The 19,270-nt window shown below is 48.6% G+C and overlaps 1 protein-coding gene across 5 annotated transcripts in view; it reads left to right on the top strand.

The window, feature by feature from the left end:
* ARHGAP22 (Rho GTPase activating protein 22) overlaps positions 1-19,270 on the top strand; it is a 202,612-nt gene that overhangs the window by 31,952 nt on the left and 151,390 nt on the right. Inside the window, exon 1 of one of the 5 annotated variants that reach the window (XM_056130393.1) lies at positions 8,820-9,152. The exons of the other annotated variants lie outside the window; for them this stretch is intronic. Within the exon in view, the coding sequence (XP_055986368.1) occupies positions 9,119-9,152 (34 nt within the window). The 5' untranslated portion in view covers positions 8,820-9,118. Of the gene's footprint in view, positions 1-8,819; positions 9,153-19,270 lie in introns of those variants that run through there. 5 annotated transcript variants of the gene reach the window in all.

The following is a 19,270-nucleotide window of genomic DNA, read 5'->3' as shown; positions in this document are numbered from 1 at the left end:
AGTGCAGGGCATAGAAGCTTGCTGGTACTCTGCAGACCCCAACACCAGATACCGTCACCTGAGCTCTTTAGTGTTTTGGGTGTGGCCTAAAAGAGGAGGGGAGGAGAGGGGAGGAGAGAGGAGAGAGAGGAGGGGAGGGGAGGAAAATTTGACTCATTCCAGAATCCTAGATGATTGCATTTAACTTCCGAAAAGTAGGACTCCAAGGCTCCAAACCCTCAGGGTACCAGGGCTTCTCAGGAGAGGGTATCCCCTGGACTGCTTGTGTGTGAACAAATCTGAAGTCACAGGCGAGGCTAAGCATCTGAAAGAGACCTGGGGCCGAAGGACAAAGAGAGTCTTTTGGTCCAGGGCTGCAGGCTCAAGGCCAAGGTCTGTGGGCAGAACTCAGGCTTGGCAGGGGCGGGGGGCGAGGGGTGCGGGATGGGGGCAAGGTGCAGAGCTGTCTGCTGCACCCCAATGCCCAAAATCAAAATCAAAACCATGCTCAGAGGCCTGGGAGGCAAAGCCAGCAAAGTGGCAGAAAAGTTTAACTTTGATGAATCCCACACAATCTTGCAATTTAAAAATCTGGAAAGTCAGAGCTGGAGTGATGGCATAGCGGGTAGGGCATTTGCCTTGCACGAGGCCAGCCCAGGTTCAGTTCCCAGCATCCCATATGGTCCCCTGAGCACCACCAAGAGTAATTCCTGTGCATCGCCAGTGTGACCCAAAAAGTTAAAAAAAAATCTGGAAAGTATATTTTAAGGTGTTTATAGGCTTTATTTAAATTGTGGTTAATATTTAAATGATGTCTTAATTCGTTAATATTTAAATGATCGCTTAACGTTTTCAATTTGGGGTAGTGATTCTGAGTGATTTTTATTTTATGTGTTTAAATCATGGGTAAAGTCTTCATTTGACCTAGCAGGAGGCATTTTAGAAAGTTCTAGTAGTCTTGGGTGTAGGTTATGAGATTGAGGCATATGGAGATACTAAAGCTGCTTCACCCTAACTAAGGAGGACTAAAGAGGTAGGGGACTCCAGAACAGAGTCCAGAGGATGCAGCAAAGTCTCATGGCATAGCATGGTAGGCAGAGCATGTGGGTGGGAGGTCACCTGTAGTCACCACCTAATGGCTCTCTGTCAAAATCATCTAAGATAGTCACAGATTGGCCATGGGATGTGGCTCCACTAGGTCATTCAGGGACCTAGACCGCATGTCAGGGCCATTACCATCTTCTTCCTGGGGCTCCAAGATGGTCCAAGGGAGGTATGTTGGCCCTAGGACTTGGTCCTGCAGGTCAGGCCTTGAAGAGACCATCTCATGTCATTCATATGCAATGGCCTAGACACAGTCACACTAAGGACAAGGAAGTTGGAACTGTAGAGAATCTGGGGTCCCCCCAGAAGGGGAGGGATGATGTGGCAGAGACCGAGCACTTAGCCCAAAACAGAGTGTTGAGAGGGACAGGAAATGGCCAGAGGAGTGTTGGCAATACCTAACAATGATTCTCCAGAAGGAAGAGAAGATGGATAAGAATTTGCCGGTTTTCCTCCTTCCTTCCTTCCTTCCCTCCTTCCTTCCTTCCTTCCTTCCTTCCTTCCTTCCTTCTTTCTTCCTTTCTTTCTTTCCTTTTTTATTTAATTACTGTGAGATAGACCCTTACAAAGTTGTTCATGATTGGACAGTGTTCCAACACCCACCACCACCAGTGTACATTTCCCAGCACCAGTGTCCCCAGGTTCCCTCCCATCACCCCCATCCCCAATCCCTGCCTGCCTCTATGGCAGGGGATTTTCCTCTCTCTCTCTTTCTCTCTCTCTCTCATTTTTGTTTGCAATATTGATACTGAAAGGTTATCAATAATATCCCTTACCTACTTTTAACCCTCAGATTTTGTCCAGTGTGATCATTTCCTTTCCTGATTTTCTTGATTTTCTTACTCCCACTGCCATCAATTTTAAACTATTGGCAGCTGTAACTATTCAGTATGTATTATGCTAGGGGTTTTCAGAGGAAACAGATCCTATTAATAGGTATACATGAAGTCACTGTCCCTGTCCTCCTGTTGTTCATCGCTTTGCTTGACCGGGCCCAGTAACGTCTCCATTGTGAGACTTTGTTGTTACTGTGTTTGGCATATTGGATATGATATTTTGCCGTGCGGGCGAAATACTCTTGGTAGCTTGCCGGGCTCTTCGAGAGGGGCGGAGGAATCGAACTCAGGTCGGCCATGTTGGCTGTGTGCAAGGCAAACGCCCTACCCGCTGTGTTATTGCTCCAGCCCGAAGTACATTTTTTAACTTGCATCTTTAGACATAAAGAGATAAATTGTAAGGAATTGGTTCATGAGATTATTGAGACTGATAAGTCCCAAGATTTGCAAATTCTGAAGACCCAGAAAATAAAATGGCATTATGAAAATGTGAAGATTTAAAACCTTCAGATCCAAAAAAGACAATTCTGGCCTAAAGATGGGGAAAGACTGATATCCCAGCTCAAGATAGTCAGACCCGTCTCCTCACCAAAGGGCCAGGTTCTTGCTCTGTGCAGCCTTCAGCTGACCAGATGAGGCCCAGCCACACTGGAGGGGTTATCTACTTTATCCAGTCCACTGAATCAAAGTCCATTTCATCCAGAAACATTCCTGGTCACACCAAGAGTAATACTTAACCAAAGATTTAGGCCCTCATGGCCCAGACAAGATGACATATAGAAATTAAACATCACTGTCATATTTTCATATAGCTAGGATAGACCTCATGTAGACAATAGTTAATGGTTAGGAAATGATGAGTATATATTTTCTTCTTCATAGTTTTCATTGTAAGTTTCCTTAGCTTAATTTCTAATGACATCCGTGTTAATTCAGCAAAATTTCTGAAAATTTCACAATCAGCTCTGGTGACAATTGCTACCAATTGGCTGTTCACACACACACACACACACACACACACACAGAATGAACAAGAGTGACATGCTAGGAAGTTGGAGCATCAGCAGCCTGGCAACAGGGACAAGAACAGTAAGCAGGAGGTCAGTGGGCCTGGTGACCACTGTGTGAGCTTCTGAGAGTTGGGACAGTAGCTGCAGAAAGAACTCACTTATCCCCCTGCAGTTCTGGAACAGGAAAACAGGGCCTCTGTCTACATGACTTTTTCTGGATAGTTAGAGAAAGGTTTGCCTACCTGGAGGCAGACCCCTTGCCCACGCTGGAACTCATGGCCTAACCCACAGAGCCCTTAGTGGCACTTTCTGGTGGTAGAACCCAGCGCCACTGTCCCCTCTACTGGACACCTTTTGCAGTGCACCCACTATACAGCCGTACAGTGACTCTGTCCTGCCCCTTTATGAATTTGCTTTGCTTGGTTTCAGATACCTAAGAGCGACAGTATAGGTATAAAGTACTTTTTCATGCATGTGGCATCCCTCTGTTCGATCATCCACACCACATTTTAGTCCCTGAGTATAATCAGGTGTGACCCCTGAGCACAGAACTGGGAATAAGCCCCAAGCACAGTGAACACAAAGAGAAAAAAGAGAAAATAATAATTTTTAAAAGCTGGCATCTAACAAGCCCTGTGATCTTTGGAGATGGACAAACAGAGGCACAATTTAGAAATCAAGACCCCTACAGAAAAAGATGATAGAGGAGAATTTAAAGGTCATGATGTGACTATGATAGGACCATCAATTGTGCAAGACTTTCCTGGTGGCAATCATTATGTATGCTATGAGAGCTCCAAGACAAGACAATTTGGAGAAATTGCATGTTGCCTTCCTTTGTCTATTTATTTAGTTAGTTTGTATTGGGGCCACACCCAGAGGTGCTCGGGGGTTACTCTTGGCTCGGAACTCAGGGTTCATTCCTGGTGGGCTCTGGGGACCATATGGGATGCCAGGAATCATACCCAGGCCAGCCATGTACAAGGCAAACTCCCTAATCACTTCCACACTGTGCTATTTCTTCGCTCCTCTAAACTCCTTTCAATAAAATCTATTTGCTGAAAGAAAAAGAAAGAAAAAGATGGCATCTAATAAGATATATACACACATGCAGTTATAAATGTTCTTTTTAGTAATTTTATGATCATATTAGTTTCTGTTGTTAATCTCTCTTTACTGCACTACATTATTGATACCCACTCGAGCAAATCGATGAACAATGGGATGACAGTGATACAGTGACATTACACTATAAATTAAACTATCATATATTCATACACACAGAGACACACACACATATATATGTATATAGAGAGAGTGAGTGAAAGAGAGAGAGAGAGAGAGAGAGAGTTTGGTCCTTTCCAGAGTTTCAGACATCCACTGGGGTCTTGGAACTTATTCCTCACAGATCAGGGGAAACTGCAGCCCTGCAGCCCTGGGAGAATACAGCTGTCACCTGCAGAGGCGGGAGATCTTTCCTGTACCACATTCTGTGGGAATTCTGACCAGCAACTGCATCCCTCCCCGAGCACAGGCCCCTGAAGCCATTAAAGCTGCCTCTTGTCTGGAGGCCCCAAGCTCAAGGTCATGCAGTGGTCTGCTAAAGAGGGTGCTTTTACCCTAAAGAGGGTGCTGGGCCCTGTGACCTGTCGGCAGGCCACACTCAAGCAGCGGCGGGCAGGACTTGAAGCTTCCCAGGGATGCAGCCACAGATGAGAAGCCATTCTGGCTCAGAGCCAGTGGAGGTGGCAGATGATCACCCCACCGGTGGGTGTACATTTTAGCCAGGTCTTCTGGAAAGTTCTCCCTTCTCTGTCCTCTCCACTCAACCTCCAACACCAAGGGGCACCTAGCATAGAGTGAAGAGCTGAAATGTTGCAAGTGGGAGAGAGAGAGAGCAGGGAAGGTGTCCCCAGAACTGACCGTGTGTGTTCCCTACCCAGAACAGGGAATGGACCTGGGGTCTCTTTGCTAAAGGAAGACTGTCAACCTCCATGGACTCGGTTTTCTTCCTATAAGGGAGTGGGGGCAAAACCTTCAAATAAACACTTCTGTAAAAGGCTGTCACATTAGGTAGATTTCCTGGCTCTGCTGTTGTCTGCAGTCCCAGAGGTATCTGGGGGGCTTCTAGGCCCTGCCGTGTCTAGGAGGTTAGGAGGCTTCAGGGAAAAAAAGGGTTCTAGTTTCCCTTCCAGTTGGACCTTAAGGATCTCCATGCCCCTGCCTCATGAGCAAAGGGGAGAAGGCAGCTGGAATAGAGAAGGGATCACTAAGTCAATGATGGTCAGAGGGATCATTTGGGATGGCAGATGTGTGCTGAAAGTAGGTAAAGGAAGAAAAGAACGAAACATGATAACCTCTCAGTATCTGTATTGCAAATCATAATGCCCAAAAGGAGAGAGAGAGAGGGAGAGAGAGAGAGAGACAGAGAGAGAGACAGAGAGAGAAAGAGAGAGAGAATATGGGGAATATTGTCTGCCATGGAGGCAGGGGGAGGGTGGGAAAGTGGGGGTATACCAGGGATATTGGTGGTGGGGAGTGTGCACTGATGGAGGGATGGGCGTTTGATCATTGTGTGATTGTAACCCAAACATGAAAGCTTGTAACTATCTCATGGTGATTCAAAAAAAAAAAAAAGAATCCTTCATGCCGAGAAAAACTACCTCTGGGGTGGGGACAGAGAGAAGGAATGAACTATTTTATATCCCCTCTTTGTCCCCTCCGCCCTTTCTCCAGTGCGAAGTCCTGACTAGCTCCTGCCCTTTTCCCAGAGTTACTTCTGGGTTTGAGCCCAGAGCTTCTGCCATTCTGTCCAATTCCAACGCTGATCCCCGGAAAGCAGGCGTGTAAACGTGGTGACTTAATGTCAGCAGGGGAAACAGCTGCACAGGAAAAGCCCCCCCGGGGGTGGTTTCTTCATCAAAAGTGTGAGTGAACCCAAACTCAGTCTTCAGGGCAGTGTTCTGCCTCTGGCTTGAAGGAAGTGGTCCAAGCTGCATTACTCACAGGACTTTCAAGATTGCTCAAGACACTGTCACTAGCCACGAGACCTCTCCCTCTGACCCTGATGTTGACAAGAAATTTTTCCAGCCCTCCATCCTCCCTTACTACTCCTGCATGGCCTCTGCCCCAGATTGACCCGGTCTTTATCTGACCCTCCAGAGACAGGAGAGCCATTGTGTCCTTCATGCCAGTGGTGATGGTTCTGACATCTCTGCCCTCGTGAACCACATAGAGCTCCTGACTGGAATCCAGAGGACTCGGGGCTGGGATCCCTGGACAGGCACTGGGAAGACTGTGAGAGAGTCCTGGGGACGTGCCTCGTGGCACCTTCTGCTGGTAGAATCAGGACCATTTCACAGCGCAGGATGGGTGATGCTATTTGGCAGAAAAGGTAGAAAGGAAGAGCAAAGCCTCAGGTACGAAGCTGCGGTGGTGTCTGCCATTAGGGCTGCCCCCGTGTACAGTTGGCGTGGTATGAGCAAGAGAGAGTTCACACAGGAAGGCAGGGCCAGTGCCACGAAAGGCCTTGGCTGTTATGACAAGACTCTTATTCATCCCTTCAGAGGCATGGCTGGGGGCCAGGAGAAGTAACGTGATGCTGAGTAACTCCGCTTTGTTTCCTTGAGCAAGGCTCTCTCCCTTCACCCTGGCCCTGCTGCCACCACATCTTGGTGAGTCTCCGCGTCTATCATCCTCGCCAGAGTCCAGACTCTGACCCACAAATGCCAGCAGGGACGGTTGCTGTGACCCCCTTCTCCCTGCCTCTCCCTTCCTGTTCAGTTGCTGGAATTAATTACTCATCAATGTAAAAATTGGGGATCAGTGGACTTAAGGCCCCTGTGAGGGTTAGACAGAGCGTGACTACTCAAGAGAAGCCATCGTTCAAATCCCTACTATTCCAGCTACTAACAACGCTTATCCCTCAGGCTCTAAAGATCTACCCCTGGTGCAGATACTTAACCAGACACATATGGGACTTTCTTGCCTTCCCATTCAGGCTTGTCCCAGGTCCCAGGAAGTGGTTGGAAAACTGCAGAGACAGCTCTGGGCTAAGATCTCCATGGTAGTATATGATAGTATTGTGTCACTTTGGGCATATTTAATATTTCTGTGTCTTATTTTCTTCACCTGAGAAGTTATTATAATATCACCTGCTTTGGGGGATTGATAATTAAATGAAGTGTTGAATCCACACTCAATGCCACTGTGGAGTTGCCATTATTACATCACTTGGACAACTTAGGGGATATTGAAGCTGGACCAACCCCAAAGCCCCGCCTTTTATTAAACATTAACATGGCCACTAGTGAAGCATTTCTGAGCTCCTACTGTGTGCAGACTGTGAACTAAGTGTGTTACACCATTCTTATTCAGCTCTACTATTTAAGCGGCAGAGAAAGGGACCAGCTCCAGCAGGCTTCTCCCATGCCCAGAGCATCCCTGGCTGCGCTCCTTCTAAGACACATGGTCTTTCCACTGTTGGCACTGTGTGCTCATAAACCATCTCCTGGGCTCCCCTGGATAAACTTTGGAAGGGTCCTTGTCTTGAAGGAGTTATCCTCTCCCTGCCACAGAGAGTGCTGCTCCTCCACCTGTCCCCAACCCCCACATACACATGCACACAGACCCTAGGCGGTCTCTCGCACACACACAGTGGCACATGCATACATACATACCCTAGAAACTCCTCCCCCCCCCACAGAGGCACATACATACACCCTAAGAATGCACTCCCCCCCCTTACACACACACACACATACACATACAGGCACACACCACCTAGGAGCACACACTCTCTCTCTCTCTCTTTCTCTCTCTCTCTCATACATACATATACACACAGAGAGACATACACACCCTAGAAGCTCTTTCTCTCTCTCTCTCTCTCTCACACACACACACACACACACACACACAGGCACACACACCCTAGAAGTGCACACTCTCTCTCCCCCCCCCCCTTTCTCTCTCTCTCTCTCATACATACATATACACACAGAGAGACATACACACACTAGAAGCTCTCTCTCTCTCTCTCTCTCTCTCTCTCACACACACACACACACACACACAGGCACACACACCCTAGAAGTGCACACTCTCCCCCCCCTCTCTCTCCCTCCCTCCCTCTTTTTCCTCACTCTCTCACATATACATACAGAGAGGCACTCAGACCCTAGAAGCACTCTCCCCCATCCCCCCCAGACACACACAGGCACACACACCCTAGAAGTGCACACTCTCTCTTGCCCCCCCTTTCTCTCTCTCTCTCATACATACATATACACACAGAGAGACATACACACCCTAGAAGCTCTCTCTCTCTCTCTCTCTCTCTCTCTCTCTCTCTCTCACACACACACACACACACACACACACAGGCACACACACCCTAGAAGTGCACACTCTCCCCCCCCTCTCTCCCTCCCTCCCTCTTTTTCCTCACTCTCTCACATATACATACAGAGAGGCACTCAGACCTAGAAGCACTCTCCCCCATCCCCCCCAGACACACACAGGCACACACACCCTAGAAGCACTTTCCTCTCTGTCCGCCTGTCTGTCTTTCTCTCTTTCTCTCTCTGTCTCTGTCTCTGGCTCTCTGGCTCTCTCTCTCTCTCACACAGACACACACACACACACACAGACACACACACACACACCTGGGAGGTCTCAAACACATGCACGCGCGCACATGCTGCCACGCTAGCCCATTTGCCAGCCCCCCACCCGGGCTGTCCTCGCACACCTCCTGGCCCTCCCGGCGCGGAGGGAGGGCGGCTCCCAGCCCCGCAGCCCCCGGGCCCGCCCGCTGGACCTTCCCCTGGGCGCCGCCCGGCGCGCGCGGCCCCGCCCACCCCGCCCCGCCCCCGCCCCGGCCGCCCGCTGGGCCGGCGGATGGACAGCGCCGCGTGCGCCACGGCCCCAGCGATTGATCCCGCCGCGGCTACGGAGCCTCTTAGCGGTTCGCCTGCCTGGGAATTAATTCTGGGATGGATAAATAATGCATTGAGATTTATGTAGCCCGAGACCCGCCGTCCGTTCGGAGCCTGGAGAGGGAGCCCAGGGAGCCTCGCCGGTGACGCCAGCGGCCAGGGGGGCCCGAGAGGGGCGAGAGGGGCGAGCGGGGAGTGGAGGATGACAGCATGACCGGCCCGGCGACGCTGGCCGCGCGGCTGCCCGAACATGCTGAGCCCGAAGATCAGGCAAGCCCGGAGGGGTAAGTCCAACTTCCTGGGGCCCATCTGGGCAGTGCGTGCGTCTGTCTGGCCAGAGCGTGTGCGGACACTTGGCCGCCCTGGGCGGGGTCGGGCGGGAGGAGGCGGTGGTCCTGGAGGCCCCTTTAGTGACTGACCTCGTGTGGGGCTCCTGGGATCCGTGGAGGGCAGGTCGGTGCAGAAGAGCAGCGACCGTCTGCGTTTCCCCGTGGGGGTCCAGACTTCACCCCCACCCCGTGTCTTCCGGAGCCCCGGGCTTGCTTGGTGCGAAGCAACCGAGATGACTCGATGACAACTTTGTGGGGAAAACTTTTATTCCTTGACTGAAAGGCAAGTGCTCAGCCGGCTGCCCGAGCAGCCAAGCCCACAGTGCCCCGCGCGAGGGCAGGCGATGCCCAGACTTCTCTTGACAGCCTGGCGCGAGAGGGGTTCGCGTCCCCGGGAGCCGGCGCGCCCGCCGCAGAGGCTCCGCGAGCAGCTGCGTGTGTCTGCAGGAAGCAATCCCTCAGGCCGGCTGGAGGCAGGCGGTCGGTCGGCTGCCGCCACTGCAGCCCCTGAGCTCCCAGGAAGCTGCAGGGCCTGCAAGTGATGGGGTAGGGATGATTGGGGGTGGCAGATCCAGTGCCAGTGAGAGGTGGAAGTCGGGAGAGCTGCGCGGGGCTGCTCCGCAGGGCTGGGTTAGGACCCCAGGCAGCCTGCGTGCAGGCAAAGCAGTCTGAGTCCTGGGGCTCAGGACAGCATCTCCCTGGATAGCTCCTTCTTGGTCGGTAACAAAGTGCGTTTTCAATGCAAATGTCTTTGTTTTAGGACACAGAATGTGTATTTACAGGTTTCCACGTCTGTGGAGGCCTCCCACAAAGGGAGTGCAGGGAGTATGAGGACAAGTCCCGTGGAGGTGTGTGGATTTATCTGCCTAGGGGAGCTTGGGACTGCCCCATCTCCCTGATGTTTGCAGCTGGACCTCCCTGCCTCCTGCAAACTCTCCGCTGGTCTAAACAGTCTGCTGCCACCTGGGTGATGTTACTGGGCAGGTAGAACCTGCAGAATGGGCGGAGGCATCAGGGACCCTCTGTGAGGTGCTCCCAGGGGGGCAAAGGAGGGATGTGCAAGGCTCTGCCGAGGAGCAGATCCATCTAGTGACAACCCAAGTGACAACCTTAGAGAAAGCTTTAGGTCTCTGACAGTTGTCTAACATGCTTGACACTGGCCAGATGTGACTACAGAGCAATTGGCATGTGGCTAGTGCAAACGGAGGGGGGAAATGCTTGCTAGACTTCAAGGATGTAGAGGTAAAAAGGATGTAAAGAGATCTGATTGATAATTATTTCATTTGAATACCATGAAGTAAATTATGTAGTCCTTTAACCTGTTTTTAGTTCTTTTGGAGGCTGCTACTAGGACATTGACCGATGCAGACAGGACTAGTATTCTATATGTATTGGGCAGGGCTAATCTAGAAAGAGAGCAGGGCTTTAGCAAGGGCTGGGGGGAGGGCTGCCTTTGAAATCCCAGGCTGCTTGCCAACATTTGTTCTAGTCAGTGGTTGTCTACTAGGGGACCTTTGGCAATATCTGGAGACATGGGTGATTGCAACTAAAGTGTACCCCAGGCATCCAGTGAGAAGAGGCCAGGAAACTGCAAAACATCCTGCAATGCAAAGCACAGCTGCCCTCAACAAAGGACTGTCTAGCACAAAATGTCAAGAGCGGGAGGAGCCAGAGAGATAGAAAAGTAAGTAGGGCACTTGCCTTGCACACAGTTTACCCTGGTTCATCATACGCCTTGCACACGCTCTATCCCAACGCCCCATATGGTCCCCCGAGTCCTGACAGGAATGATCCTTGAGCACAGAGCCAGAAGTAAGCCCTAAGCACCACTGGGTGTGGCCCATAAACAAAATAGAACAAATTGTCAAGAGTCCTAGATTGAGAAACCTTCTCTCTACTAGAAAAATAAAATAATTTTGGATGCGGACTGGAGCGATAGTACAGTGGGTAGGGTGCTTGCCTTGGGTTTGATCCCCAGTACCACATATGAGTCCACAGCAGTATGGTCCCTGAGCACAGAGCCAGGAGTTAAACCCTGAGCATAGCTAGATGTGGCCCCCAAACAAAAAATCCTTGAGGAAACATTGGTCTCAAAAATACTATTGGTAAGTAAAAGGTGAAGTTTGTGATCTCTTCATCAGATGTGAATAAGACAATCATTGACCCTTAAGAATACCTGATCATGGTCTTTGACAAGGAGGATGCTAAGAGCAGAAAACTTCCTCAGGCAGGAAGTGGGACTTGAGCTATAAGCTGAAAACGGATCGGGAGTTAATGTGACAATGGGTGGCAGAGGATGGTGCTACATTCCAGGGAAGGAATAGTATTAGTGGGCACCAGGGATGGGCAGCATGAGGCTGGGGACCAAGCCAGTAATAGGATCTTGCAAGTTGAGGCTTGTAGCTTGTTAAGAAATAAGAGAGAGTGCTATTGGGCAAAGGTGCTGGAGGCGGTTAGGGACATGGCTCAAAGGTAAAGTACTTGCCTTGTATACGTGAGACCTAAGTTCACTCCCTGGTGCTGAAAAGAAATGGAATAACTCTCTGTCACTCTCTATAGGATATTTATGAAGAAAAATAAGACCATAATTTCATATAGCTGTGTCTTGTTGGAAAGAGTGCTTAGAAGAAAGAACTTTTTCAGAATTCATCTCCCAGTGAACCATCAGAGTTTAGGCAAGCTAGATGTTGGAAACAGCGAGTCATAGCAAGTCATAGCATGCAAGTCATAGCATCATTTGTCCTAAGTATTCTGGACCACACATACATATGCCAGACATACTTCCATGTGAGACCAGCACAAAGATTCACTGGATGGTGAAAGAAAGGCACAGGCCGAACTCTTTATAAAACTAGCTTCACTCGACAGTTAGAAGGAAGCCTCCAGGCTTGGGCAAAAGGATCTTCCTAGAGCACTCCGAGGCCCTTCCCAGAGCTTGTTGGCTGTGAACTTCCTGACAGTGCCTCAGCCTGGCCAGCCAGAGTGCCAGGGCAAAGACGGCCCAGATCCTAAAGTTCATCCTCATGTCTCTTCCTCGAGGAAGGGGAATGTCGGCATGGAGAGCCTCAGAGAGAAAAACCTACTGGCATTTCCTGCATCTAGAACTAAGTTCCATCACTGCTGAGCCCTGACTGATTCTGCTGCCACAGAGTAGAAGTAGTAGTTCAAGGTAGATGAAGCTGATATTGTGCTCTGTCTCCTTCCCCTCTCTCTCCATCTCTCTCTCCCCCCTCCATCTCTCTTTCTCTCTCTATCTCTCTCCCCCCCTCTCCATCTCTCTCTCTCCATCTCTCCCCCCTCTCTTTATCTCTCCCCCCCACACACACACAGTGCTCTGTCCCCATGTACCGTCCTCTGCTCACCCAGCCACTGGGCACCTAGTTAGATCAGGTGTCTTCACCCCCATCTCTGCCAGCCACACTGTGCACAGAGCCTCCCCATGCTGCCCCAGGCTCTGGACTTCTCTTTCACAGTCCCACTGCCTCAGGGTTTGTCTCTTCAAAGGCTGGTACCCCTCCCATTTTGGTTCAGGTCTTCTCTGTGCCCGAAAGCTTTGTCCAGCATTAATAGTATTTGCCGTGACTTTGACTTGTTCCACAGGTGTGGGCTATGGTGGGCAGCAGTCCTGGGTGATACCTCCCTAAGAGCTCTTGACTCTGTCTTTTTGATTCTCCCTCCTGTCATTATCTCCCACCTCTCCCACCGCCTGCCCCCCCCCCCCAGCAATCATTGCCAAACTGGACTATGATCATTGTATTCTTCCTTACCTCCATTCATTCCTCATTCCAGAGAGCCATCTTATCATACGTGAATGCTGCCATGCTCCTACCTCCATCCCTTTCTGCTAGCCCCAACTTTGAATAATTGAATGGTTTTACTATAGCTCTTTGGGTTAAAATTTGAAGCCTTTACCTGCGATAGCACAGTGGGTAGGGCGTTTGCCTTACAAGCAGCCAACATGGCCGACCCGAGTTCGATTCCTCCGCCCCTCTCGGAGAGCCCGGCAAGCTACCGAGAGTATTCGATATGCCAGACACAGTAACAACAAAGTCTCCAATGGAGACGTTACTGGGCCCGCTCGAGCAAATCGATGATCAACAGGAGGGCCTTTACCTTTACCTTTTACCTTACCTGGTCCATAAGTTTCCCATAAAAGTCAAATTTCCTTTTGCTCTCCAAAAGGAAAAGGCTCACAATAGCCCCTTCCTAGTCTTCCCATGGACCTCCTACCACAGAACTTTTGCACATATTGTTTTGCCTTTCTGATATGTCTCTCCACCTTCCTCATACTGCTCTATTCCTCCTCTTCCTTTCCTCCTCCTCCTCCTCCTCCTCCTCCTCCTCCTCCTCATTTTCCTTCTCCTCCTTCTCCTTCTGTCTGTCTCTTTCTTTCCCTCTGCCATTCTCTCTGTCTGTCTCTCTGTCTGTCTCTCTCTCTCTGTCTCTCTGTCTCTCTCTCTCTCACACACACACACACACACACCTTGGGTGGTACACATTCTTAATTACTTGGAGAATAACTGTCGCCTCACTAAACTGAACTTCACGGGACCAGGGACTATGTTATTGGGGTATATTTGTGTATCCAATGCCTGGCACCTGGTGAGTGTTTGATACATATGGGTTTAAGAATGAACAGGTGGATGGATGGTGAGAAAAGCATTATCCCAGGACTATGAAGCATTATCTCTGCTCTAAGTGAATGTTAGCTCCTCTGTTGAATTATTTATGGGATGGAGGGGGGATGCTGGTTATTGTTTGTTTTGTTTTCTAGTTTGGCGCTACATCCAGTGGTGCTCAGGCCTTGCTTCTGGCTCTTTGCTCAGGGATCAGTCTTGGCAAAACTCAGGGGACCATTTAGTGTGCTAGGGCTAGAACCTGGGTTGGCCACATGTAAAGTAAGTGCCCTACCTTCTGTATCATCACTTCGGCCACTGACTGATTTACATGTGGCAAGTATCTCCCCAACTTGTTGTTTGTTGTTTTTGTTTGTTTGCTTGTGGGGGAACATAACTGGTAATGCTTAAGATCTACTCTTAGTGCAGTGCTTGGGGGTCACTCCCATCACTGCTCAGGGAATTGTGCAGTGGTGTGGAGTGAACCCTAGCTGCCAGTATGCAGAGTGTGTGCTCGGCCCTTTGAGCTATCTCTCTCCTTTGCTTTCATATTAGGTTGGCTATTGTTGGTTTGTTTTTCAGATAATTTTTATTTTTTTATGCCATCAACTCACCAGCAATATCTTTTAGAGTGTTTGCTTTGTTTAGAATATTTCAGAATAAAACCGATCTCACTGTTAAGAAGGCTCCTTCTTTTAGAAGAAACCACAAAAATGATGAGCAAAGCAACATCCGCTTTATTCATCTTCTTTAGCAGGAGTATCAGTATCCTGTAAATTCCAGGAATGTACAGAGCCTGGTCAATACTTTGAGGATGCAGAGGGAAAACTCTCTGAATGAGATGAGGTACTTTCAATGGCCTTATTGTTCTTGATTTTCCCACAAGAAAGTTGGCATTTGTGCTGAACTATTTAATTTTCGTGCCACCCTACAGTGAGGTGTCACTGTTCTCATTTTAACAGGTGTAGAAGAATCACAGGTGCCCTGCCAGGTGCTGGAATGTATATTTACGAGGCCTCTGCTTTCTCCCTGAGCCAGTGTAGGGAGTTTCACTATCTGAAGGCCACTGCAGGTGGTCCCGCATAGCTCTATGGGAGTTATAAATTCTGTGAGTAGTAACATGCAGTGGTATTTTTTAAGCCATTCAGAGTTGCAGAACACATGGAGATTAGGTTGAAATGGCTATTGCAAAGTTTAAGGTTGATTCTGATAACTAAGCAAATGAAAACAAAAGGCGATTACAAACTTTAGGGGGAATAACAAAATTCATGTGAAAAAAATTGTCATAGTATACTATATAATTCAACTGGGTCTAGCAATTGCATAGCACTGATAATATAAATTTTGCACAATACTCTAACCAAATTCACAACATAATTATATGTGGAAAATGGGATGGGACCAGGGAAAGGAAACGAATAAGGCATCTTCACCTTCTATAGTGAGTCAACAAGTAAAAGGGAAAATTTGAAATGATTTAGCATAAAATCAGACATAAAATAGAACAAAATAGAAACCCACAGTCATTAATTTACGGCAAAGGAGCCAAGAATATAAACTGGGAAAGAATAGTTCCTGTCAAAAAATGGTATTTAGAATACTGGACCACCATAGGCAATGGAATGAAACTGGACCACATTGTATATGTTACATTACTCACAAAAATTAACTCAAGATAAGATTAATGCATAACTTTAGATTTGAATGTGTAACACTGAACCAAAAACTCCTAAAAGAAAACATGGAGTTAAGCTCCCTTGTAACAGTACTAACAATGATTTTTTGCAGGGGGGACTTGATGACAAAAGCAAAGAAAAACTTAAAAATTTTAAATTTTTTAAATTAAAAATTAAAAAAAAACAAGTAATATTAAACTAAAAAGGTTCTGCCCTCCAAGTAAAATCAATAGAAAAATAAAGAAATAGCCTATGGAATGAAAGAAAATACTTGTAAATCATATATATAGCTGGTAAAGGGTAAATAAAGGGTAAGGAAGAGAGGGAGGAAGGAAGGAAGGGAGAGAGGTAGAGAGAGAGGAAGGAAGGGTAGGAAGGAGGGAAGGAGGGAGACAGGGAGGGAGGGAGGGAGGGAGGGAGGAAGGAAGGAAGGAAGGAAGGAAGGAAGGAAGGAAGGAAGGAAGGAAGAGCATATGCCTTTGCCTGAGCTTCAGAGATGACTGGAGGCAGCCACCAAATCTGAGCCAGATCCCCTGGGACTCTGGTGGAGGAGAAGCACCCTGGAGACTCACAGTGTCCCTATCCTAGCAGAGTCCTGGCACTGCTCCTTAGCCCTTGACCTTCTCTGAGGACCCCAGCACTCCAGCCTGGACATCCTCCCACCATTCGCCAGGCCTTCAACCCCACACAGAGGGCTGAGCTTGCTCCTCTTTGTCACCTCCAGAGGTTTGCTCAGAACTGACATGAAATTACAGAGGCAAAATATCTGGGACCAATCCCAGAGGTCTGACTTAGAGGAAATGACAGTTCTCTAATGTGGGGATGTTTGAACAATAGTGGGCTCAAAGTACGCTGCAGCATGATTGTTTTGGAATACCGTTTATTGTAGTATTTTACACAGTTCAGTCTAATTTGTGGGTTAGGGGTAGGAGAAGAGACCTCCCAGGTGGTACTTAAAAAGCCCGGGGTACTGCTTCGTGATTCTTGGCCAACTAAGCCAGCACTTCAATGCTCGGGGCAGAGAATGTGGTGCTCTTCTGGCTTCTTGCAGTGCTCGAGACCTCCAGAACTGCACAGATGGTGACTGAGATGGCCTTGTGGAATCATTGAACAGGGATTGAGAGCATGCAAGACTCGTACCTTAACCCCTGTGGTATATCTCCAGCTGCTTACTTTCTTAATTAAGGCCTATTGCATACAGCAAAATGTTCAAATAGTACATGTAGAGTTCAGTGAACATCAAACCAGGTCAAGTTCAAGAACATTTCCTTTAACCCCACCAAAATTCCTTCCTGTCTCCTCCCAGTCACTCCTCAAAGTAGACCCTCAACCTTCTGGTCTCTGATATCACAGAGTTCCTCTGCCTCCTTTCAGATGCCATATTTGTGGGCACACAGGGTCAAGCTGCTTATTCCTAACACAGTAAATGACACAGCTCAGCTCTCCCCTCTCTACTCCCAGAAGGAAAGAGATAAAGTACCTGTTGAGAGTTTAGAAAATCAGATGTGTGTTTCACCTTCCCATCACAACACACTGACCCTCACACAGCCAACAAATTCATGTTTAACTTTGACTCCTCTAAGGTTTGACTACTAACTGCCAGGACTAGAAGCCTTGCTTTAGCTAATGCTAATAGTGACTAACATGTGCTTTTCATGATGTATGCATGATATACTGTATTCTTACAACAAAATAAGCTAGAGGAAAAGAAAGCATTACTAAGATCATAAGGAAGAGAAAAATGTGTTTACAGTACCAAGTCTACTACTTGGCTTGGTACTGTGCATTTTGGCTGGAGCGATAGCACAGCGGGTAGGGCATTTGCCTTGCATGCAACTGACTGAGTTCGATTCCTCCATCTCTCTCGGAGAGCCTGACAAGCCACTGAGAGTATCCTGCTCCCATGGCATATTTGATATGCCAAAAATAGTAACAACAAATCTCATAATGGAGATGTTACTGGTTCCTGCTCGAGCAAATAGATGAACAGCGGGAGGACAGTGCTACAGTGCTATTGTGCATTTATGTTTTGGGGGTCTGTTGAGAACAAAGCCCCCTCCTAAGGGGACCTACCTTGTTCTCAACAGACCCAAGAACATTAAATGCACAGTACCAAGTACCTGCAGTTTAAAGGTCTTGTTCAAGGGTCTACTGTACGTGCATATTTCCCACTTTAATTCTCTCTCCTTTTTCTTTTTAATTAAAGAACTGTGATTTGCAAAGTTATAGATAGTTGCATTTTATATACTTGTTGCATGTATATACTATATACACCAATTGCCACCACTAGGGTCAACTTCCCACTTCCCACTTTCATTCTCATACTGACCTCTCAAGACAAGGGAGGAATAATTTAATTAAGATGTGCAGAATTGCACCACAGTTAAAATTAGAAGCATCTTGAACTCAGGGTTCTAAGTATGAGTTGCCTCCCTCTTGCGTGCCACAGAGACCGCTGGTAATACTGAGCAGTTCATGATTCCCTTCCAGACACACTTCCACAGGCAGGAGTCTCTGACACTACCAACTAGAGTGTCCCAACTAGAGGGACAGGACAAGAGGAAGGGTCAGCCACCAGTCTCCCCGGGCCTCCCCGTGGGCCAGGGAGAGCCAGGCTTAGATGGGACACAGAGGGTGGAACTCCTGTGAAGTTGCATTTTCCCTGGGTGTTCCCAGTGCAGGAACTGGGTGCAGAGGTGCGTGACTGGCTCCCGAGGGCTCAGCCCCGTGCTCCTGGTGAGGTAGAAAACCCTGCCTTTAGCTGCCATCTTCCTTCAGCTCCCCTTGTGGCTGACCCAATTAGCCAGCTCAAACCGCGCACACCAGTACTCTTGCCTTCCTGCGCCTGGGGAGTCCAACATGTCCAATCCATCATGCTTGGGGCAAATATTTATTAGTGGCAATAACTGAAGCTCATGTCTCCTGAACTCACTTCGTGCTGTGAAACCCACATATGGAGCAACTTTGGGTTGGTGCAGCACACATATTTTCTCTTCCTTATGATCTTAATAACGCTTTCTTTTCCTCTAGCTCATTTTGTTGTAAGAATACAATACAACATGGATACATCATGAAAAGCACATGTTAGCAACTTTTAGGGTGCCCTCCCTGCCTGTGACCACTCAGGGCACTCCTAGATGATGGAATGTCCATGAGTCACTTTCACTTGCACAATCCACGGTCCACATGTCCACGTCCACCCTGGGTCCACTTCTCAGGTCTGGCGCTCACTTTAGAGCGTTTCTTCCCTACTGTGTTGTTCCCATGGGAACGTTCAGTCGAACATCCTGTTCTCTTGTGTTGTCTCCTTTCATCTCCAAAAGATGCCTATTGAGAAAGAGACCAGTGTTGCCCCGATTTTCAGATAAGGAAGCTGAGACCAAGAGAGATGAAAGACTGAGGGAGACGACGTGCAAGAAAGGACACCACCAGGAGTGGCAGGGCTGGGATTCCAGGGCCCCGTGCATTCCCTTGTCTAAAGGCTAGGCTGTCCCTGGGCGCAGGACAGGCAAATTAGCTGCCACAATTGGAGAGGCCTGCCGGGCCCAGAGCCAGAGGCACCTGCGCTGGACACTGTGAGTTCAAGGGGTAGCTGGGGTACAGGGGGGTAGTGAGGGGTAGCTGGGATGCAGGGGGCAGTGAGCCCTGCCCCCCAGCCCTAGCATCCTGGTTATGAGGTGGTGGGACTGAGTGTTGGTGATACACAGAGGGACCCTGAGGGTCAGAAAGGAAAGGTTGTCCAGGTAGGGCAGAGGTATCTGCTGTCTGCTGAGGGCTGAGG

Source organism: Sorex fumeus, unplaced genomic scaffold (genome assembly GCF_029834395.1).
Source record: "Sorex fumeus unplaced genomic scaffold, SorFum_2.1 ptg000078l, whole genome shotgun sequence".
In the NCBI taxonomy this organism is placed as follows: domain Eukaryota; kingdom Metazoa; phylum Chordata; class Mammalia; order Eulipotyphla; family Soricidae; genus Sorex; species Sorex fumeus.
This window is presented reverse-complemented; position numbering and strand designations above follow the sequence as displayed.